This window comes from Furipterus horrens, unplaced genomic scaffold (genome assembly GCF_987537825.1).
Source record: "Furipterus horrens unplaced genomic scaffold, mFurHor1.1.pri manual_scaffold_5, whole genome shotgun sequence".
Classification (NCBI taxonomy): domain Eukaryota; kingdom Metazoa; phylum Chordata; class Mammalia; order Chiroptera; family Furipteridae; genus Furipterus; species Furipterus horrens.
In genome coordinates, this window is record NW_028327175.1 from 37,447,583 (window position 1) to 37,471,763 (window position 24,181).

The window sequence follows — 24,181 nt, forward strand, 5'->3', positions numbered from 1 at the left end:
GAGTGAGCCTGGAGATGATTTCTTTCTTTTCCTTTTTTTAAAGATTTTATTTATTTATTTTTAGAGAGAGGGAAGGGAGTGAGACAGAGAGAGGGAGACAAACAGCCGTGTTGAGAGATATTGATCAGTTGCCTCTCCCACACCCCCAACCAGAAACCTGGCCTGCAACCCAGGCATGTGCCCTGACCCGGAATCAGACTGGATTAAGTTGTGAGATATAAAACACAGAAAAGTGCATAAAAAATAAGTGTGCAGATTAACAAAGCAAATCAAAACCCAAGCCAACAAATAGACCACTCTCAACCTGTCCAATAGAAATACAAGAGCCACATGTATAAACTATTCTAATAGTGTCATTTTAAAAGAAACAAGTAAAATTAACTTTAATGTAGGTTTAATTTATCTCAACATATTCAAAATATTGATTCAGTGTATTCATATTAATATCAGAATATTAATAAATATCAATTAAATAAAAATATTGATATATTTTACCCTTTTTTTCTTATTAATAAATCTTTGAAATCTAATGTCTTATATTTAAGTGCATCTCAAATCACACTATACCCACATTACAAGTTCTTAATAGCCTCATGTGGCTAGTGACTACCTTATTGGGCAGCACGACTCTAGAGTATTCTGGGCATGAGAAGAGCACTGTTTATTTGTCCATTCCACTGTTAATGAACCTTGATTTGAATAGAGCTGCTATAAGCATTCTTTTACAGGTCTCTTGGTGCTGTAAGATATTTTTAACATGGTTTTTATGTCAGGAAAATCCACATAGCCATATTTCTTCTAATGCTCCCCATATCAGGCTCAGCTTTATTCAAGTAGCTATCTTAAGGTGTGTAAAGCATTTTACTTGGTAGAGCCCGCCAATTCTCAATAACAGGATTGTAAGCAACCCCGCCACAGAAGTGCCTTGGACCCACCCAAAGCACATGCACTCAAGGACTTCTGCAAGTAGGTTTCTGCTCTGTCATGGTGTCTGTCTCAGTCCTGTTGCCTTACGAAAACTGAGGCCAGCTAATAATCATTTCAGAGATTTCTCATGAGCCCTTTGTGGCTTCTTCCTAAATTGTTCAGTGGAGGCAGAAGAATAGGATATACATATATACCATTTCTTCAAACTTCCATGCATTCCCTTTTTTTCCTTCTTTTTTTCTTAATTCATTAGGGTCACTTTATTTTCTGAGTTTTAATTTAACCAGAGGTCTACATCAACAGTCGGTTGTTTTGTATTTGTCTTCCTTGTTTTGAAGGATAGGAGCCCCCAAAGTTTCCTATTGTAAAGCTTTTAAAACCTGTTGAAATAGCGGGGACTAATAAAACAATGTAAACTAAATTTGGGTGCAGAATGTGTTCACGTGACATTATGTTGGAAGAAAAATAAATCTAAGGAAATAACAGGGACAGAATACAGGCTAACTTTAGACTCAATATGATTTTCAAATAACTTTTGTATGAGAACAGCTTCACAAGAGCAGTGAACTTTAAGCAGTTTATCTCGCCAGCTTTCTCTTCACTTAATTTATCATCAGATTTGCTCCCAGCCTGGAAATGGGCCAGTTACAAGAGCTGCCTTCCTTCTTGCATTCATTCTAGTGATGAGTGTTGTTAAAAAAAAGAAAAAGAAAAAGAGAGGTAGGAAGCAGGCCATGACCTTAAGTGATGAAATGGGAAATCTGCTCCCTGGAGGGTCTTATTTTAACTGTTAGATTAATGAATTAGCAGGGAGTAGGATTAAAAATGTTTTTCAGTTATTTGACTACATGGTCCCACCTGCCTTCAAACATTTAAAAGCAGTACTTTTTAGTATGGTTTTGTGGGTGTATTTTTTCTTTATGAAAGATGTCTTGACTGTTAAGAAGAGCTAATTTTTCTCTTAAGGGAAAGCATCACTTCTCCTTTGCTAGATAAATATCATTAGGACAGGATTTAGATTTGATTGTCTTAGTAGGTGTCTTAAAGACAATGAGGTTTAGCTTATCCAAGTTCTGTTTTAGAAGAAGTCATATTTTATAAGTAAATACAAACTATGTTCGTAGTAGGTTTTTCTTTCTACTAGTGAACTTATTCTAATGCTTTTAAAAATTGCTTTTCATTCTTTTGAATATTTTATTTTTAAAGAATTTTATCCTGAGGAATTAAAAGCTTCTTCAAATCTCATTTCAAGTACGCTGTTCCTCACAATTTCCTTTAAAGCTAGACATTGGGAATTTGTAATTGCAGTAGTTTTCTAGATGAAGAAGCCAAAGAGAATGCATTAGTGACTTGTCCAAAGTCACAGATTCAGCAAAGGTAGTTGGAATGTAGATTTACGTTCATCATAATAGTTTAGTCTTTGTCAGTAGACTTTTTTACATTTGATTGTGTTTTTATAAAATTTTCTACGTAAGTTGATTATATTATAAAATTAACTGCTTCATGTAAATAGTGGCTGTAAGATACAAGGTTGGTGCAAAAATAATGTCTGATTTCAAGGCCTATTTTAAAAATGAAAAAGCCCATGATTATGAAAATATTTATTTGTTAACATAACCTCCTTTGATTTCTAGAACCTCATTCCATCTGTCAACTAACTTATAAATGCCACACTTGTAAAATTCTTTAGGTTTTGAAGCAAAATATGAATCCAACTCATTTTCAACCTCTTCTCTTGATGTCAACCTAAGACCATCAAAAGGGTTCTGTAGTCCCCAAAACAAGTGATAATGAGAGGGAGCAAGGTCAGGAGAATATGGAGGACAAAGCAATATTTCCCAACCAAGCTCTTTCAAGAAATTTTTGGTGAGTCGAGCTGTGTGAGAACGAGCATTATCGTGTTGGAAGATGACACCCTTTCTGTTGACTAAGGAGGGTCGCTTTTGGTTCAAAGCTGCTTTCAGATGATGAAGTTGTTCACAGTAAAGATTAGCAGTAATTGTTTGATTGTTGTCTAACAGTTCGTAATGGACAGTTCCTTCCATATCCCACCATACACTCAACATGATCTTTGGATGAAGTCCTCCTCTTGGTTGTTGAACTCTTCTTCCTCCTCAACTGATCCATGATCAGCGGTGTTTAACGTTATGGTAAACGCTCCACTTCTCAGCACCTGTAACAAGCCTACTAAAAATGGTGCCGAAGGTGTCGCGAAAGCAGTGATTCACAACAAGCAACACGCTGTTGCAGATTCTCTGGAAACAGTTCATGTGCGACCCATTTTCCAACTCCTGAAACCTTTCCGATCCTTTTCAGTTGGCGTAGCATGATTGTATGGGCGATGTTAAATTGTTCTGCAAGTTCCCTAGAGGTAATGGCGGGGTTTTCTGTGACAACAGCTTCCAACACTTCAGGATCAAGTTTTTTTGGACGACCCTCTTGGCTCGTTTTTCAAACTGAAATCCCTACATCAGAAATGGGAAAACCACCTCCTGCAACGTCTTTCAGTCACTGCATCGTCCCCATAAGAGCTCTGAATAGACTTTGCTGCTGTACTTGCATTGGCACCTTTATGAAACTCATAGAGTAAAACATTTCTAATGTGGTCTTTAGATGGGATGAACATGGATGTAAATATTGCAGATGATTATGAACAATACTTCAATAATCTGAAAAACTAAGGTATAAATTAGTCACTGTGACATCAAAAAATTATCAGAAGAGGCACAAATTTAACAAATACTGTCTAAAACTTTCTTTTAAAAAAGTTGGACATTACTTTTGCACCACATGATAGTTAATGGTCCTCCAAAGAGATTGCCAGTTATAGTTTTGCATTTTTTAAGCAAAATTGTTTCCTCTTGGTTTTACAGTCTAATATAACTTTCCAGCTTCCATATTCTTAAAAAAGAGGCTAGTGGCCTCGCTAAGTTCTTATGTAAAAATGTCCTGATTTCCAAGTGCTAACCCACTCTCTTAGTTAATTCATCTCAGCCTTTCTGTTACTTTATGTATTGCATTAAAGGACATTTATTATAGATTGGTGAATTGTGGTGTGGGGACAGAACCATTGAACTTGAAACATGGAGGCTCAGAGTCCAGGATTGTCTTTGCTATGTATTACCTATTTGACCTTGGGTGGGACTAACTTTTTCTCATTATTTATAATGCTTATTATCTTCTCTAACAGTGTTGAAATAATTTTAACGAAATAACATATACGTGTATAATGACAATAATACAACTAAGTCTACCTCTTGTTAGGATTTCTGTAAGTACTCATAGTTAAGAAGAGAGAAGAAACCAGCTAGGGGGATGGATGATATTACAGTTGGAGGTCAGCTTGCTTTTCTCTTGACTTTCTGACACATTTTCTCTTCTACTTTCTCTCGTGCTCTTCTTTTAGCAACCTCTTTATGAGCTAGTCTCTATTGAGCAGATTACAACAAAGAGGGACAGACTGAGGAGAACCTGTGACATTGCTCATGACTTGGAACAGTGAGAAGGGGGGTCATTTTACTCCCCAAGGCCTGGCCAATCCCAAAGTAGGCTAGACTCATCCCTCACTGCCTTGTGCCCAGAGAGATACCATCTCAGTCAGCCAGATATAGAAAGAATGTATTCACATGTCCATGAGGGTTGACATATGACATCTAAGATCTCTTCTACCTCTGATTCTGTGACTCCTTGGTCATGGTATTTCTGCAGAAACACAGGAGGCATTTAGGATCCATACCTCCTGTACTTCTACCCAGGTGTGCTTGTATATTTTTCTTTGATCAGATATTTCAACTTGTTTGAGCATGGTTCTTAACTAAACCTACACCATAAATTCCATTGATGCCTGCCTATCCAGTAAACTTAGCCTCTGAGTGCCTCTGTGCCCCGCCTCTGTGTCTTAATGTATCAGTTCATTCAGGCTCCCCCAGATATTACCAAACAAGCAAAAACCTTCTCAGCAGTCCTATATTCATTGTGTAGCTTATGTGTACTTGATTGTAATCTCCATTAAGGCCAAAACTATGTCCTGAGTATCTTGGTAGCTTTCTTAAGGACAATACTTAAGTAATAGGCCCAGACAATTTGTTTTACAAAAAGTAGCACTGTTACTTTTTCATTTCATTTTGTTCTTAGTAGGAACTTGGAGATTTATTCTTACACACATACATGTTCCAGATCAAGCAGTGAGTGACAGTTGGAGTCATTTGATTGAGGCCTCTTGTCACATCTTCCTTTTGCTTCCCTGTGGATGGTCATGTTCATTGTAATTGGGCTTACATTAGCAACCAGTTTTTGCAAGTATACTACAGAGATAATTCGATTATTACCAGCATATACTTTTCTATTGTAGAACATTCTGGCATTGACAGTTGGTGAAACAAAGGCATGATCAACTGGTGGTCGATATAATTAGCAAATATATTCTATAAGAGAGAATAAAGTTGCTTTAAATATGTTATCTAAAGTGCAGTAGTGTGAAACTAAAAAGAATATATATATAAGTGTCACTGGTTCGATCTTCCAGTCAGGGCACATCAGAGAAGGAAAACTCTGACTCCAAAAAACCTCCGCTGCCTTGCGGCATACCTCTTCAGGGGAAAGGCTAAGGGAGTAAACCCTGACAGAAAATCCGGAGCCGGAGTCCCTAAGGCGGTTTGACATTGTAGTCAACACCGGCAACTCCTGCGGCGCACCTGAAACCAAGCTGTATTGACTCCGTCTTTCCCTTGGACCCTTCAGCTGCGAAGAGAGGGGGGGGGTCTGCTGCATGGGCAACAGCAGACCCTCCATATCACCCTGCCCAGGCTCTGTAGCTTCAGCTTCACTGGAGAGGACACTCCAGCGTCATCGCAAGATGTCGATTCAACACGGGAGGAGACAGATACCGTGTCACTCCCGAGTCGGACTGCACAACCATTCTCGGCGGTGCAGATAGACTCTTAAGAAGCTACACCATCGTCTCTCGAGACGGACGGCTGCTGACGATATGACCTGCATGTTGGAAAACTATATAGTAGTATAGAAGTATGTGAACATGAAAAGACAAGTCCTCATTGGCTCCCCACTCCCAATAGCTTTCTGCCTTGGTCTTCAGTAACTCCCTACTCCCCCAAGGCAACCACTATTGACAGTGGGATTGCTGTTCCTTGAGGCAGTTTTCTTAATTCATATACACATGTAATTTTTAAAAACAGTTGAAAAAACATTTTTCTGCAGTTTGCTTTTTCTCAATGTATTGTGAATATTTCCTTATGGTAGTATAAGTAGGTCTGTTACTGTTTTAAGTTTTGCATAATATTCCATAATATGGATATATTTAACCATTAACCTATTGAATGATTTTAAAGTTGTTGCCATGTTTTCCTACCATATGCAGTGCTGCTGAGACCAGCCTGTGTGTGTGTGTATGCATGTATGTATTTGTGCAAGTAACTTTGAAGAATACTAGTAGTAGAAATGCCAGAGCAAGTTGTGTATGCATTTTGAATTTTGTATTAACTGCCCAATTTTCCTCCAAAAATTGCCAATTTTACTCTTAGGTTTTAACTGAAACTTATGTTTTCATAATATTTAAATGTGTTTTTTCTTTTTAAATTGATGGACTATAGAATCATGTGCAGGTGATATTTTTTTTCCTTCACATGAAAAAATACATATTTTATTTATCAAAAGAGAAGTAATCTCAGAACTTAAACGTATGTCTTTTAATTTGGAGGATTCACTAGGGTAATGCAGAGACAGCCAAGTTACTTTTAGCCCAACTCTTAACTCCTTTTCTCTCCACCTTCAAATCTTGCCTTCCCTTACATCCTGTAGTCATCTCTGACGCTTCCCGAACTTGCGTGTTTTACAAGGGATTGCTACCAGCTGTGGTCAGTTTCCACAACACTGACCCTAGGTCTCTCCATGTTGGCTAGATGAGCTTGTTATTCCTATATTCTTCACACATAGGTTTCTCATACTGCCCGCTATAAGACTATTCAGAATGTTTAAGAGCTTAGAAGTTAGCTTAAGTTAGAATGCTGGCCCCTTTGACCTCCAGCGCTGTTTCTGGGGGCAAGTAACAGACTCTCCAGGTCTCAGTTTTCTAATTTGTAAAACGTGGACAATGGAGAATGCCTATTTCATAAAACATAGACAATAAAAAATGCCTATTTCATAAGGTCAGGGGGGTTAAAGGAGTAAATATGAGTAGCTCTTACCACTGTCATCGTGGTGTGGCATTTCACATGTATCTTCATAAGCAGTGATAGATAGTTGAGGAAAATATTTGTGAACCAGTTTTTAAAAAACATCTTTTAAAATAATCTGAGCATTTTCTTGAATTTGTTAAGGCTTTCTTTGTGTCCTACCATGTGGTCTGTTTTGGAGAATGTTCCATGTACATTTGAAAAGAATGTATATTTTGCTTCTTTGGGGTGAAAGGTTCTGTATGTATCAGTTAGGTCCATTTCATCTAGAGTGTCAGTCAGTGCCATGACAGTCCTCTTGATTCTTTGTTTGGAAGCTCTATCCATTGTTGACAGTGGGGTGTTAAAATCCCCTACTATAAGTGTGTTGCTGTCTATATCTTTCTTGAAGTCCTCCAAGATTTTCCTTATATATTTGGGTGCATACAATGCTTATATCTTCTTGATGGATTGTTCCCTTATGTATTATGAAGTGTCCTTCTCTGTCTCTTTTTATGGCCTTTGTTTTGAAGTCTATTTTGTCTGATATAAGTGTTGCTACCCTGCATTCTTTTCATGTTTGTTTGCTTGGAATATTTTTTTTTTCTATCCCTTCACTTTCATTCTGTATAGATCTTTGATTCTGAGATTTGCCTCTTGTAGACAGCATATGTGTGAGTCATGTGTTCTTATCCGATCAGCTACCCTATGTCTTTTGAGTGGAGCATTTAATCCATTTACATTTAAGATTATTATTGGTAGGTACTTACCATTGCCATTTTTTCCCTTTGTACTGTATTCCTCTCTATCTTTCTTCATCTTCTTCTTAAAGCAGTCCCTTTAGCATGTCTTGAAATACTGATTTGGTGGAGATGTTTATAGCGGCATTATTTACAATAGTCAAGTGCTGGAAATAGCCTCTAAGTGCCCATCAGTAAATGAGTGGATCAAAAAACTGATACATTTATACAATAGAATACTAAGCAGCAGAAAGAATGAATTCCTACCCTTTGCAACAGCATGGATGGAACTGGACAGTATTATGCTAAGTGAAATAAGCCAGGGGGTGGAAGACAAATACCATATGATCTCACCTATAAGTGGAACCTAATGAACAAAAAGAAATGAGCAAAATAAAACCAGCGACATGAAAACAAGGAACAAACTGACAGTGACCAGCAGAGGGGTAGGGGAGAACAGGAGAAAGAAAGGAAAGGGACTAGTCAAGGAATAAGTATAAAGGACCCATGGACATCAACAACAGGGTAGGGATTGACTGTGGGAGCTAGGGGTGGGTGGGGCCGGGGAGGGCAATGGGGGGAAAATTGGGACAACTATAATTAAACAACAATAAAATAAATGAAAAAAAAATCTGAGCACACCATTCTTGAAGACTGCAGACATTGTAGATCTCTTTCAATAGATTTGTAGAGTTGGATTATGTAAAATTGAGACGTTCTGAGAACATTCCTTTTAAATATTTATATTTGTGTACCATTTATTAGTGAATGGAAAATGACTTACCTGTTATGCACTCCATTTATACTCTGCACTTTTTAATGAGCATTGGAGAGTGTACAAATACTTTATTGCTTTTTATCCATATAAAACATATGATTATTTCTCTACGTAAGTATATTTTTGAACTTCTGAAGTAAGTTAAATGATAATAAGAGAGGAGTAATAAAGTCAAATGAGAGGAAAATAATAGAGAAGCGGCTGTAAACCCTGATAGGCCTATTTGAGTTCCCTGAGATATATGCTGATTACAGTGGTACTTACTTACTTTCTTGGCATTTAGCTAAAAGAAAGGTGGTTTGTTCAGGGAGCAGAGCCTGGAGCCTGCCAGCCTCCATGATAAAGAAAGCAGGTTGTCCTCTTAATGGGTCCTGGAGAGGGTACCACAGTGCATCATGGCAGAATTACATGGACTGACCATTGAGAATAGATAGTGATGAAGGGTCTGTCTGTTTCAGCTACCACAAAATTGTAAATTGCAATAAAGGCATTAGTTACTACTTTGAAGTGAGGACTTAATTTTGAATAAAATTTAGATCTTTTCTCGAGTGTATTTATTCAGTGCACATTGTTTTTTAATTGTCTTCTAGCTCTTGTCTTCTCTAAAGAAAGACTTTTTTGAGTCTGAATCACTGAACTTTGCTGCCTTGCCCTCCCTTCTGCCAATGGCTGATATCAGGATTTTGCCTTCAGCTTATAAGACAGGTGTACTGGTGCCTTTGTAAGCCACAGACTTCTATGTTTCCTAGTTTCAACAGCAGGCATTGAAATTGTAGGAGATGGCATTTGTCAATAGGTCCCCCAAACGAGACTTAATTAATCGCCTCTGCAGCATAGACATTGCCTGTATTCTGCCTATACAGACTAAATTTGACAATTTAATTTTAACATAAAAGAACACTGCCACATAAATATAAATAGTTAAAATGTTATTTGGACAACAGTGTTACTTAAGCTTAGTTAGGTCACAGTTAAGATGAAGATGTAAGCTAAAAGCTTTTCACTTCTTTTTTTTAATTTGTTTCCCAGCAGAGTTAAGAGGAGAAGAGAAAGCATAAGTTCCCCATTAGAACCCAAAGCTGTGGATATTTCACATACCAAACACAGCATAAGCCAATTGTGAACATGTCTTAGTATCTCAGCTTAAAATTTACAAAATGGTTAGTGTTTCCCTAATGTTTTGAATCAACTATTTCCATGACATGAGATAAATACCACATTCAGTATGTCTTAAATAAGCTTCATTTAGTACACTGGAGAGGGCTCTGATGCTTTAGGATTGCAAATACTTTTCAATATGAAGATCCAGAATTTGCTACCATGTTTAACATGCTCTCCAAATACGCAATTGTCCCTCCACTCCTACCCTCCTGTTTTTATCCTGCGAAGATTCTGATTCAGTAGGTCTGAGGTGGTACCTAAGCATTTATTTTCCCCAATGTGCCTCAGGAATTTTGATATACTCTTAATTTTGAGAACCACTGTGGTAAGGGAGTTTTGATATTGGGATAAATCAAACTAAATCAGATAACGAACAGGGACAGCCATAAGATTTGACAGTGGATTTTCATGTCCATGAATGCTCCTTTGCTCTTCTCCTATGGTATTACATAACCAAGGTGTAGGAGGGTAAATCAAATTCACACTCCCTAGCCAGAAATGAGAGACAGTTAAACTGTTTCACTTTTTTCAACAGACGGTTTCACTTCCCTGAAGGCTTGAAACTTGAAGAACTAAGCTTTGGTAATAAAATGCTCACAAAGATTAATTATACAGTTATAGAAGTTATAGTATTTATAATTATAAAAAAGAGTAAAAATATGATAGGTTTTAAAACATCTTAAATGGATCATTTAATTTACATACACACATTCTGGTTCCTGCCCAATTGGGGGAGTATCTAATAGCAAATGTATAAATACATGAATAATGTTTCTGTCTGCATACTTTTCTCAAAGCTAAATGCTGAGAGGTTTGTCTTTGAATATAGGCAGCCATTAACAAGTAGAAATAAATTTTGCTAATCTGCATTTTATACAAGGCTCAGGCAAGACTTTAATGCATGAAATCAAGATGCTGTGACTGATTAGTTAAACTCTAGCATTAAAGTTTAATAAATTGCTGTTTTAGGGGAGTTATCATTTTAGACATTTAATTTTCTTATCTATAATATATAGTATACATGTCTTATTCCTAAAATATTGAATTGTATTTAGAGTAAATTTATTTATCAACTAGTTATCCTTGCTTGCATTGCTATGACTAAGTGAGGATGTTTTCTACAGAGCCACATGTGATTTCTAATTTTTATTACCTAGTTCATTTTTTATTCTTACATTATAGAATTTTTTGATTGAGGAAATGGAGGCCTAAGGAGCTTAAGTGATTTGCTGGAGGACACATTTTTCTAAATTTTGCCTAGAACTGAAGTCTTCTGAATTCTAATCCAGGATTAGAATTTGTGTTGGAGACTTTCTTAGCTTATTTGCAGTAAAATTTTATCTGTAGGCCATTTTTCCTCTGCTTTGCCTCTCTCCCCCATATGTGCAAGAAATAAGTTAGTTCTAAATAGTAATTCACCCTCCCCCAAGTAAAAACTACAACTTAATTTTTTTTTTTAAACTAGAGAAACATAATTCATGTATTTAGACATTTGCTCTTAGATATCTTTAAAGCTGGACAAGGATAAATATCTGTATGTAAAGTAAATGATCCATTAAAGACATTTTAAATCTGTCACATATTTTAAAAATATGATAGCGTTTTAAAACCCATTAGATTTTAAGGAAAAATTTATTGTATAGTTCAAGTCAAAAGTGATTCCTGATTATTCTTCCTAGTACTTCTCTTAGTATGAAAAATACAAGAATTGAGTATACCCTGAAGTTTGGGGAGAGTGTCTGAATGTCGACCCCTTTGCCACTTCAAGCCAAGGAGAAGAATGGAATTTTCTCTAAACCAAATTCTAATCTACATAAAATATCTGGATATTTCTGTGGCAAATGGCAACTCCAAGCCTCACAGGGCTCTGCCCAAGCAGTAAGATCACCACGCCTCTATCACACCACAGGACTGTCGGCCCCCATCCATGTCCTTCAGGGGCAGGACTCCTCTTAGCTTTTGGCCTTCAGTAAGTACCCAATAGAAAACAACGTAAAATTCATAAAAATTGGGAGAAATAACCATTTTAAGGATTGAAATTGGATTTACCTCATTTATCAGAAAGAATACATATTCGGTCCTTGACAGATTTTCCCCTAAGAGGATAAGGAGAGACATACCAGATCTCCCAGGAGGATTTTAGGAAGATGTCGGGAAGAACTAAAATACAAAAGTTGAGATCCTGTAGTTTAGGTTTTTTGGAAGTCTCTTCTGATGCATTTAGGTAAAGAGTCTACAGTTATCTGCATGCATGTGTCCGTCTGTCTCTGTGTCTGTCTCTTTTCCTAGAATGAAGGCAATTGGTTGGATTAGGGACTCTGAATCCCTGTAGGATACAGATGTAGCTCCAATAAACTCTTCACGTGATTGTTGCATCCTTAAATCTCCTGTATGAGAACCATTCTAAGAGACGCCTACAAACTTCCCAGTGGCGTTCCTCAAATTTATTTTTGATTTAGGGTTCCTAACCCTTGCCTTCGTGCCTCTCGTATTCAAACTTTAGCTCCAGGGTTCTGGGATATACCATGATTATTCTTCTGCAGGGGTTAGAATCAGGAGACTGGATTTGGCAATGGGGCTGTGGATAAGTCATAACCACTTGGAACCTGTTTCTCCCTCTGTAGAATAGGGATCATGATCTACACTCACCTCCAGGGAACCTTATGAGGAGAAAATGAGGTAATGAGGTAATGTGTGTGAGGACGCTTTAGCAAGTGGTTCCTTTTTGATAGGAATCATTTTTGGTGGTGAGGGGATGTACGCATGCCTTTTTCCCTCCTTCCTCCCAATACTTGACTGCCTGATAGAGGCAAACACTGGCTGTTAGAAATCAGTGGTGAGAAGGACACATAAAATCCTTGCTCTCTGGGAGTTTAATTATCTACATACTTGCCTAGGTCCCTTCTTGGAACAGTTTTCTTTGCCTTACTTCCAAAAGAGCCTGTCTCTCCCATTCTTTTAATAAGCCACGTATTCCCATTGCCATCCTTGCCCATTCTCTTTTTTCTGCCTTTAAATGTTGGCTTTCCTTTGAGCTCTGGTGTAGATGTTTTTGCTGCACACTGCCTACCACAGTATGTCCCGCTCCCTACTCAATATCCTGTCCTCTCTCTTGGCTGTCTCAAAGGTACTTCAAATATATCACATCTGCACTCATGACCTAAAATAAACACTACCCCTCCCTCCCCCTAACCTGGTCCTGCTCTGATGGTCTGTGTGTCAGTGTTTCTAATATCTTGCCCAGTTGTTTAATCAAGAACCCATATGTCTCTCAACCCTTGATCTCCCAGACCTTACATATTCACCTCTTGATCAAGTCCTGTTGATTTATATCTTAAATCCCTGTCCGGTTCTTCATTTCTGTTTTCACTGCCCTTTTTCAAGCTACCATCAGCATCTTTTGTATAGACGATCAAAATGTCATTCTCACTGTTCTCATATATTTTTGCTCCCCAATCCATCACCCATACTTTAGAGAGAGGTTTTTTAGATACAGAAATATTCATGTGGTTCCAGAATTTTAAAAGTATGAAAAGTGAAGAGCCTTCTTCCCCCATGTAACTAGGTTACTCATTCTATAGATTCTTTTAAGATATTTTATGCATATGTAAGGAAATATTAACATGTAAGCTATTTTTAAAACTTCATTATTTATACAAATGCTAGTATACTATGTACATTTCACCCTTTTTTTCAGTCAACAATGTATCTTGGATATCTTTTCATTGTATTACATAGATAATCCTTATTTACTTTAATGGCTGCTTAATAGTTCATAGTAGGAATGCTGAAATTGATGTACACCAGGACAAAACATCTTTTACTGTCTAGACTATTCCATTCCTTTAGTTTGGATAATTTTTTTATGAACTCCCATTCATTACTCTTAGGGGAAAAAAATTAAGCTCATTTGCCAGAGTCCTCAGGCCTGGCCCTTCTTCCCTTCTCCAGAGCTGTCTTGTTTTGCTTTATTTTCCCTCGTCCTCTACTTCACTGTTGCATGGGCATGGACAGGTTCTTACTTTGTCCATAAGTTGTGGTGTGCCTTCCCACCTGAGACCTGCGCAAGTGCTTAATCTCACATGCAGCTCATCCCTTCCTTTTCCTGCCTTCAGTTAACTTCTAATCTACTTAAGGCAAATCTCAGCTCAAATTCCATTTCCTCAAGGTTTGCTTACCCTAGCATTCCAAGGCCAGGTTAGAGTTCTCTGATATAGTCTCCCCTGGCACCATGACCTCTTCCTTGAAGCAATTATTGCCACTTATTGTTACATATTTGTATGTGTGATTATTAGATTGATATTTATTTCACACACTAAAAAGTCTATGCATTGAAAGATGTTTAGCAGTCACCTGTGGCCTCTACCCACGGAAAGCCAGTAATGGGAGATAACTGACATACTCAAAATACCCAAATCAATGAATTTATTGGTGAAGGTGAAAAATGTGTCTTTTATTTTATGGAAAAAACTAAATGGACTTTTTAGCCAACCCAATAGATGAGAAATTCTGCGAAGATAGAAGTTCTGTGTATTTTGTAAACCACTCCATACCCAGATGTAGCCGAGGGCACTGCTGGCTGAATGAATGAATGAAAGCACATCTTTTCAGAGAGGTTCACAGACCCAGTCACTGTCCTTGGGACTAATGGACCCCAGTTCTAAGCAGATGTTAGCGATTATTTCCTTGGCCAATTAAGTCTGCATTAGATTATTAGAAGGAAAAAAAATGAAATAATATCTACAAATTATCTTTTTAAGGGATGAAACATTGATGAAAGGTTTTTAGATTTAAATTTTTTTGTATTACTTATGAATCTTAGGCTTCAATACCATTTCATTTTCTTAATAAATAATGAAACATTTTTTACCTGCCTAAATGTCTGGGTGATTTTTAATTGCTAAGGTAGTCTACATACAGGGCTTATTACATAGCTATTATCTTTTGTGTGTACTTCAGCAATAAAATATTTATGCAGCTTGGCAAGGTGATACTACAACCTGGTTTAGTACAACAGCTGCACTGCCTGTTCCCATGTGGCTTGATTTCCCTTTTTAATCTTCAGTTTTGTCAGCATGTAGTTTATACAGCAGCAGATAATGGCAAGGCTTCTTGAATTAACATAGTAAAGAGAGAAATACTCTGCTGAATTTACTTGGTTTCTTATTTTCCTAATGTCTTTGAAAAACATTTTCTTAACATGTAGCACAAATCAGGAAAATTCTGGAAATACGAAAATGCCTCTTGTATTTGTTTTCTGTCATAAATTTGTATGTATAATTGAATTCATATTGAATTAAGTGTAGGCAAAAAGTAGATAATCTTAATTCTTTTTAAGTGTATTATCAGAGCCTTTTAGCAGTTTTTATCTAGCATATGTGTTGTTCTTCTTTTTATTTCTAGGTGCTCCTGATCCAACAGCAGGTGCTAGTATAGATGATGAAAACTGCTGGCACTTAGATGAAGAGCAGGTTCAAGAACAGGTTAAACTCTTCCTTTCCCAGGGCGGGTACCACGGATCAGGGAAGCAGCTTAATTTGCTCTTTGCAAAGGTATGATTTTTTATTTTTATGGAAATATCCTAAATACATACATATATAGAAAGTATATTGATATGATCATGTTTACAGTAGAGTAAAAACTTACTAAAATTTTTAAAGAATAGAGTAAGTTAATCAATTAGAAACTTCTGTGTTGTAATGCAAGTGTTAGTTTGCTTAGGTGTCCTTAGGCAAGATACGGAACCTCTTTCTCTCTCAGTTCTTATTAATAAAATGGTGACAGTTTATACAATTTTGAAAAACCTTCCAATGCTAAAGCCAAAATAAATGTCTTAATGTCATTTAAAATGCCATCTTTTCAATTTTTTTTTTCTAATTAATTTCCTCAGTAACTTGAATACAGCCCTTAAAAGGTGCTTTATATATTTAGTTTCATAATGTCACTATTTTAAAATTTATTTAGAAAATAAAATTTGTATATAAAATAAAAATCAATTTGTATTGACTTTGGAATCATACAGACCTGGGTTTAAATCTAAGTTCTAAATCTTATTAAGTGTATGAACCTTGGAAACCTAATTCGGTTTCCTCATCTATAAAATTAGCTAATAATAGCATATCCCCTCAAGTTGTGATCATGATGTTAAATAATAATGGTGTCTAGGCCTTGGTAAATTTAATTTTCATCACCAAAATTTGATGACCTAAGAAAACAAAGTTATCTTTATTGTAAGTTCTGTGTGAACAGGAGCTGTATCTCTTGCTTTATACAGAACTTTTAGTTCCATAATCACGAGTCTAAATACTGGATAAAATGCTTTTTTAATAATATTAAGTCAGTGTCTTTTCATTGGGGCTATTGCAATCATTATGGGTAATATATTTAGATTGGTTTTAAGGGAACAGATAATTGTTCATTGATACTTCTGTTAAATAACTTACCTAATTCATAATAATTAAAATTTTTTTTAGTTCAGAAGAATTAGAGCAAACTCTGTTACTGGTTATGGCCAGAAAATAGTGTATTCTGATTCATCAGAGTCTCTTAATAAAGATTATTCCATATACCATACACAGATTGCCAATTTTTTGAAAATTAGATTTGCAATAAAGTATATTTATCTCTAAAACTATTCCACACATGATTTAATTATTCTTTAGTGATTCATAGGGACTTCACACTCCTATAAATACCTCAGAATCAACAGTCTGAAAATTAATTACCATTAGACTATAGATGTACTTGAGTATTTGTTAATAGTTCTGGTTCATATGCGTAATAGTATTTATTTTCAGTGCTGTTCCTAACTGAGTAATAGTTAGAAGTTTATCAGAAAAGTAAACATTAAATCAGATTTGATATAGTGGTACCTATTCAAGGTTTAGTATACTTAGATGCATAATAAGTATTTCATAGTCTCATGTCAGCAGAGTACACTGTGGCCTAATAGAAGCAGTGTGAAAGAGGAATCGGACTGGCCTGCATCTGTGATTTTTATCTCTATATGATATATACATAATATATGCCATATAAATTACATCAACTTCTAATCTAGGAAATGGCATAACTTTTAGAGTTAAGTAGAGTTAAGATGGACCTGGGTTCTGAAATCTTTCAATCTCCTTCCATCACTATATATTTGACCCCCTTCACCCTTTACAACTCTTATCCTTTAGGCAAGTTACTTAACTTCTCTGAGTCATGGTTTTATAATTCATAAAATGGGGATTATGATCTGGCATGCTTTATATGGTTGTTATAAAGATTAAATGGTAAGTATAATGTAAAACTCTTAAGCACAATGTCCAATAAATGGAAAGTCCCTTTCTTTCTCCCAGTCTTCCTCTTTCTTTCATGAAGAAGAACTACCTCTCCTTTTCCACTGCTCATGAATTTGCTCCAGTAATTTCCTGTAGGGAGAACTGGTGTTCAGTGGGGACTCTTATCTGTTGAACATACAGCTGTATACTTTTGGAATGAATGGATTCATTTAGGATTTCCTGTTAGCCCTGTGTTTCTTTTTTTTATTTGGGAAATGTAGCATAAGCATAGTGGACAGAGCTTGAAGTTCCAGCGTGAGAGGCTGAGTTAACTTCCTAGGTCATTGATCATGATTCTGCTTCATGGATTGCTCATTTAGAGCCAAGACAGTTCTTGAACCTACAGCCCTGTTTATTTCCTTTTACCATTGCAAAATCAACCCCATTGTCTTGAATGTGACTGCTCTTTATGTCAAAAGCTTCAGTAAAAAGAGAACTTAAGGAAATTAGTAATTAACCTCTAAAACGGAGGATTTGGACAACTTTCTGTACATACTAAAAACAATTGAATTGTACAATTTCAGTTGGTGAATTGTATGGTGTGTGAATTTTGTCTCCATAAACCTGTTTTTAAAAAACTGAAGGACAGATGTCATGATTAACATCATCAGATCAATTTAGAAGACCCCTGAAGAGTTTCCAGGGGACTGCTCTTTAGGCCTCGCTCCCCTGGTGGTAAGGACAGGCAGTTGAAGAGTCAGGAAGGGGCCATGTGGTTGTCTTACTTGTTTTGGTTCTGTTTTTCTGTAGGCTGACCGATATTTTTTTTTTAATTGGGAAGTTAGCCAAATTTCTTTCATTGTGTGGATTCTAAAACAATATTAAAAAAAAAAAAAACGAATGGTCTTTTCTTTGATTCAGTTACCATTGAGGGTAGAAACTGATTTTAACAACTTTTGTTCGCATAAGAGAGCTGGTGTCAAGCCTTAACTGCCCTCCCCCCAAAAAAGTAGTGTTCTGTCTCTGTATTGCTGTTTGTTTTTGAACATTTTTCTAAAAGTCTGTTTTTTCCCCACTAGGTTCGGGAGATGTTAAAGATGAGGGACTCTAATGGGGCCCGCATGTTGACCTTGATAACAGAGCAATTCATGGCTGACCCTCGTCTGTCACTTTGGAGGCAACAAGGCACTGCGATGACTGACAAATATAGGCAGCTCTGGGATGAGCTGGGTAAATATAAGTTTCCTGACAGATTGCCATTGAGTTATGTGAATAAAGACCATGTTGAATATTTAAAGAGCATGCATGGTCTGAGTGTTGCTGAAGAAGAGCTGCTCATATATGAACTTGTTGCCATTATATGGTTAGAAGACTAGAAAGAATAGGACTTTGCAGGAAACAATCTTGGCAGGGTTTGGAGGGAATTGTTTGATCTTAAGGAAAGTGAACACAGGAATCTGCCTTTAAATATTTGGAAAAAAGCTATATTATTTATTTTTAAATAGATATTTTGTATAAAAGAGCTGGTTACTTATTTCTAGAGTAATATTGTGATCAAATCAGCTAAAATTTGGCTGTTTTCCCCTTTTGCCTACATTATAAGTAATTTCAATATTCATTTTATATTTTTACTGTTAGAGATTTAGATGAACTGTTGGCTGTAAGAATGAAAAATATACAGCAAACTCTTAATTTTTATTGCTTTCCAAACCCTTGGTGGTAAAGATATTAACAGCAGGTGGTTGAAAAAAATGAGAAGTCGACTAGTCACAGTCACTGGGAAATTTGGGGAGATGACTCTTCTTACCTAATGCTCATTGCTAAGGAATTAATAATGTACTTGTTAGTTTGTCTTTCTATTAAGAAATCTATTTGATGAATGGAATTTTTAACAAATACTTTATCAGTGCTTGCATTAATTTTATGTTCTGGATATATGTATTTACTAGAAGATCCTAGTTTCAGTGCATTTGAATAGTAGAACTTCATCCTTTCATACCTGTCTTCCTGTTGGCTAATGATAGAACACTAATTGACCCCGCATCAGTTCGAGACCAGGTGAAACTGTTGCTCGTGAAGATACCACGTAATTATAATAATTGGAAGGGACCTTTGAGATTATTTCTTTTACAGATAAGGAAACTAAAGTCTAGAGAGGTTAGGAGACTTCCACAAGAAGATATTGCATGATGTAGGGTTATGCAGCAAGTTGGTATAAAGAATTTGATGTCCAATTTCCTTTTTCCCATTTAATAGGATGTGTGTTTAGGAACTTGGCTGTGGATGGTAACTCGTGTGTATGTGTGTGTCGGCCAATTTAATCTTGGCTTTTTCCTTGGGTCACCTCAAATAATAATGACAATGGCCTTTCTCCACAATTTATCTGTAACTTCAGTAGATATTTTGAATGTATGGAAGGATGTTTGGGGGCATGCTGTGGTGGTTGGAAAACATAAGTCTAACACATGATTTAAACAACTTTTTATAGAAGATAAAAGTAAACCATCCTCAATTTTGTTATAGCAAATGCTGAATTGAGTGGTTGGTTTATGATGTAAAAAGGACTAACATTTAAAAAAACTGTAGCGAAGGGAATCACGGAAAAATTATTAGATTAATATTAAATGAATAAAACTTAAAGAACTTTGGTACTTAGAGAAGCTTAGAATTACAAATAACTAATTAGGAAGACAATATTAACTAAATTCCTTGGTTATCAAAAAAATACAAGTGATACAGTCAGAATTCCTGTAGTTCACATTTACTCCTTTAGTCACATTTTACTTTTCCAAGTTGGTTTTGAAAATTATGTACCTGAGCCCTTAATCAAAAAGATACATTATCATTAGGTGGAAGTTTCCACCAGCTGATTCTAGTTATACTTTCTGATGACCTTCTAATTATGGACCAGTTTATTTCAGTTCAGGATAAAGAATACATCTTCTTGCCCTGTGTTTTCTTTTTTTACACCCCCTCCTCCAAATAATTACTAGAATGCTATAAATTCTCCTATGTATTCTGATGTTGAGCAGAGGTCACTTGCCATTTTAATAGTGTCTAAGTTCTGTAAGAATCCCAATAGAAGTAACAATAGCTATCACATCTTAATATTCATTCATCAAAAAATTAACTAAAACTTACTTCTGGACTACAAAAGGAAAGGATTTGGGTTCTTAATAAAATGGGGGAATTTGACTTTGTGCCCCTGCACAGGGCTCACATTGCTTCAAGGCTCCGCTTTGGAATTAAATGCTGAGCACTGCCAGATGCCAGACATTGAGAAGAGACTGAGTTTTGTCGGCAAATGGGATCTGCAAGTTAATTGGTGTTTTCTGCAGGCTTCTGGCTGTGAAATGAAATTGGAAGCCCTTTAGCCACATGGATAATACAGGACCTGAATACAAATGTCACATGTCACCATCAGGACCCACTGTGAGACAATAGTGTTCCCACTCCAACACTGCGCCATTACAGATCATTTAAATATGGGGATTACATTTAAACTAAAAGCCCCATTTGCCTTTTACTGCAATTTAAATGTCCTCTTAGCAAAAGCTAAGTGACAAATTAAATGAAAAAAGTGCCCACATTTTTAAAGCTATAATGCAAAACAACCTTTTATTACTTCTCATGTGCCACGAATGAATCATTATACTTGTCAACCCTAAACCAAGCCATAATTGGAGCAGCTACTGTTATCAAAGTGGGACCGCTCTGTGACAGCTTAATAAAACTGAAACTGTTAAATTAAATCTCAGATGCTTAACTCCTTAGCACCAGTAGATTCAATGGGTCCATTTCTGGCACTGGCCAATGCACTAGGGAGGGAAAAAAAAAAGATTTCCTGGCATGAAAGCTTCAGTCTGATGAAAGTGTAAAAGTAAAAGTGTCTTGGCTGAGTAACTCTGCTTGTGGCAGAAGGGTTTGGAGGCATCAGGTTGTTGTCCTGATTACAGAATTTTATTTTTTCATAGGGTCAGTTATCCCCCTCCCCAAGATTTACAATATTTTGAGTATATGTGACTTATAAAATTAAGTGTTGTTGATTCAAAATGAATTTTAAAAATAAACATTCATGTAACTTTTTCTCTCTTCAAATAAATATATTTGAACTTATTTTGAGGTAGCAACAGGCCCAATTTCTTTCCCTGTCCACTGGCCAACAGAGGAACTAATTATACTCATTTTTTCTCTTCTAAAACAAGTGCCTATGATATTCATTTGGTCTGAGTTAATTTTTGTGATTTACTCCCTGATTTTCATAATGTAGTATGAAAGAAATACAGATGCATGCTGTTAAGCTCTTGTTTACGCATCTCATTTGCAGATATGTTTATCTTGTGTGTGAATAAGTTTTTCACATATTAATTTTACTTTCTTTACCTGATGTTTATTTTCTTAAACATACAGCAATCTTCTCAAGATGAGTGTTGTGTCATAATCCGCTATAAAAAAATGTGTATATTAAAATCTTAGAACAGAAAGCCCATTGCAGTGGTAGAGGCTGCTCATTTGATAGAGGCTACACGCTTAGAAAGGAGAGCTGTAGAACACACACCTCTCCAGTTGCATTCATTCTTCTGTGACATGCAGATTTTCTGGAAAGCAGCTCACAGATACAACTCGCATTTCACTAAATAACCCAGGGCAGACTGGTAGTGAGCACATCTACTGTTAGCCCTAATGGCTGTCTTTTCAGCACACTTAATTACCGTGGGGGTCTTTAGGGATGAGGAGATATATTGTAACCTCTCATCTATTTTGATGGGTCCCTTTTCCTTAGATGTCTTCCTAGACTATAATTTTACTTTGCTTCCTGAAACTATAGGTTGTGGCTGCTAATCTATTAAAACTTAATTAAAATAGATGCCATTAGAGGAAACAGTTAAATAAGATTTAATTACAGTTTTATCACAGGGAAAAAATTCTTAAATTTTTATTTTCAAGTATTACGTAATATTTTTCTCCCAAATTTTAAACACTTAACCTTCTGTCTGAGTTGAGTCATGTGTTTTGCTCTTCAGCACGTAAACCCTGTTTCTTAGGGAGATGTCATTTCAAGAGCCTTGTTACTCTGAGCTGTGCTCACTCAGTTGACACGAACAAGATGATACTGCTCAGAGTTATTTTCAAAGCTTTTTGTCTGGATGCCTAACTCTGTGTGAGCAGAAATAGCCATAGTTAGTTATTTCTTTCTAGGTTAGTTCGACCACTGTTATTAAGAAACAGCTATAATATTGCTGGATAGATTGAGTGGGTTATGGATTCAGAGCACTTGGAATCAGCATAACTCTGTTAGCAGTAGAGAAATCAGTTCATGCATTGGGAACACATTTATCTAAAATAGTAATAACCACCTATTTCATGGACCTAGAGAATGCTGTTCCTTTTGCATTCCCAGATATAAATACAGTATTCCCTCACTTATCGCAGGTATTACATTCTAGACCCCTCCCCCACGATAGGTGAAAATCCGTGAAGTAGGAACCTTACATTTATTTTAGTATTTATATATTTTAATGCTTTATAAACCCTTCCCATACACTTATAAACCGTTCCCAGTCCCTTATTAACCTTTCCCACTCCCTTAACTTTTTTCCACACTTATAAACACTACTTATGTTCTTAAACATATTCTACACTCTTAAACCTACGTAACTAACAACATACGTATATAGCACTGCAAAATCCTGCGATATAGTGAAAAATCCGCGATAAATAATTACAATATTTTTAAAAACCTTGCGATACAGTGAGGCCGCAATAAGTGAACCGCGATATAGAGAGGGACTACTGTAGTCATCTCTGGTCCAGTTTTGCTCTCAGCTACATTGTTCTTGATTAAGGAAGAAAACATGTACTAAGTAATTTAGAGGTCCTTTGTGCACAGCCAGAAATAAGAGTAAAGGCTCTACTTTGGAAGTAATTGGAAATATTTCTGGGAAATGCCATCTTCTCTGAAAGCAATAGGCTTAGTAATTCTGCCCCACATCCACCCCTCCACACACACTGTTTTGAGTCTCTTACTTAGTTTGTGTGGTAAATTCATACTCAAACTTTCCACATTTTGAGGTTGATGGTGGTTAGTGAATGGCTAAGGAGTAACTGCTTCTCATTGAGAAGTATTCCATTGTGGTTTGTCTTAAAATAGTTACCTTCTTACTAGTGCCATGGAGAAAACAGCAACTCTCAGAGCCTCCTTGCAGCAAAAAGATGTCAGGACAGACTTGGAAACTTCCATGTAGTTGCAACTGCAGAATGTAACCCTAATGAACCACATCATTAGGGGTTGCTTGTCACCTACCAGTTTGTCTTCCCTGGGTATGAGGAGAATACAGCTTTACTACTTATACCACTTTGCTGCCTTCTTTCCAGATTTTTATTGTGGTTTGTTGGGTTGGCCAAAAAGTCCATTTAGTTTTTTCCATAAAATAAAGACACATTTTTCATTTTCACCAATAACTTTGTTGATTTGGATAGTTTGAGTATGTCAGTTATCTCCTGCCTGGTATAATGTTGATTGTTCTCAATTAATGTCTCGATTTGATAGCTATCAATCTCAAATGGTCTACCCAATCGTGGAGCATCATTCAGCGAGAAATCTCCAGCATGAAACTTCATAAACCACTTTTGACACATTTGATCAGTCACAGCACCTTCTTAATACACTGCACAAATCTTTTTTTGCATTTCGGTAGCATTTTTGCCTTTCTTGAAATAATAAAGCATAATATGCCAAAAATGTTGCCTATTTCCTTCCATCTTCAATATTAAGATTGCTACACAACTCACCAATTTTGATTTTTTTTTAATGCACACTGATATGATAGCTGTCACAATATAATCTAACAAAATTGTTTCGGATGAAGTTAAAGACAAATAAGCGCTACTAGAGCCAGCTTACAGAAAAAAAGAAACGAGCTTTTTGGGCGACCCAATATTAAGCATTTACCATATCCAGTGGAATAGAAGTATGAAATATTTGATTTTATTGTGATGATGGTACTGGTAGTAAGGTTGGATTAGAGAGCTGCAGCCATCAGGAGACATGAGAAATTAGAACAGGCATGAAGAACTGAGGAGCACTTTGATAGGGTAATTTATTCACATATTAATACAAATATGTGTGCCGGTTGAACTTAA

At 36.3% G+C, this 24,181-nt stretch overlaps 1 protein-coding gene across 1 annotated transcript in view; it reads left to right on the top strand.

Moving 5' to 3' along the window:
• ZSWIM6 (zinc finger SWIM-type containing 6) overlaps nucleotides 1–24,181 on the top strand; it is a 196,428-nt gene that overhangs the window by 131,343 nt on the left and 40,904 nt on the right. Inside the window, exons 3-4 of the mRNA XM_090278935.1 lie at nucleotides 15,180–15,328; nucleotides 18,118–18,268. Of these exons, the coding sequence (XP_090135061.1) occupies nucleotides 15,180–15,328; nucleotides 18,118–18,268 (300 nt within the window). The remainder of the gene's footprint in view (nucleotides 1–15,179; nucleotides 15,329–18,117; nucleotides 18,269–24,181) is intronic.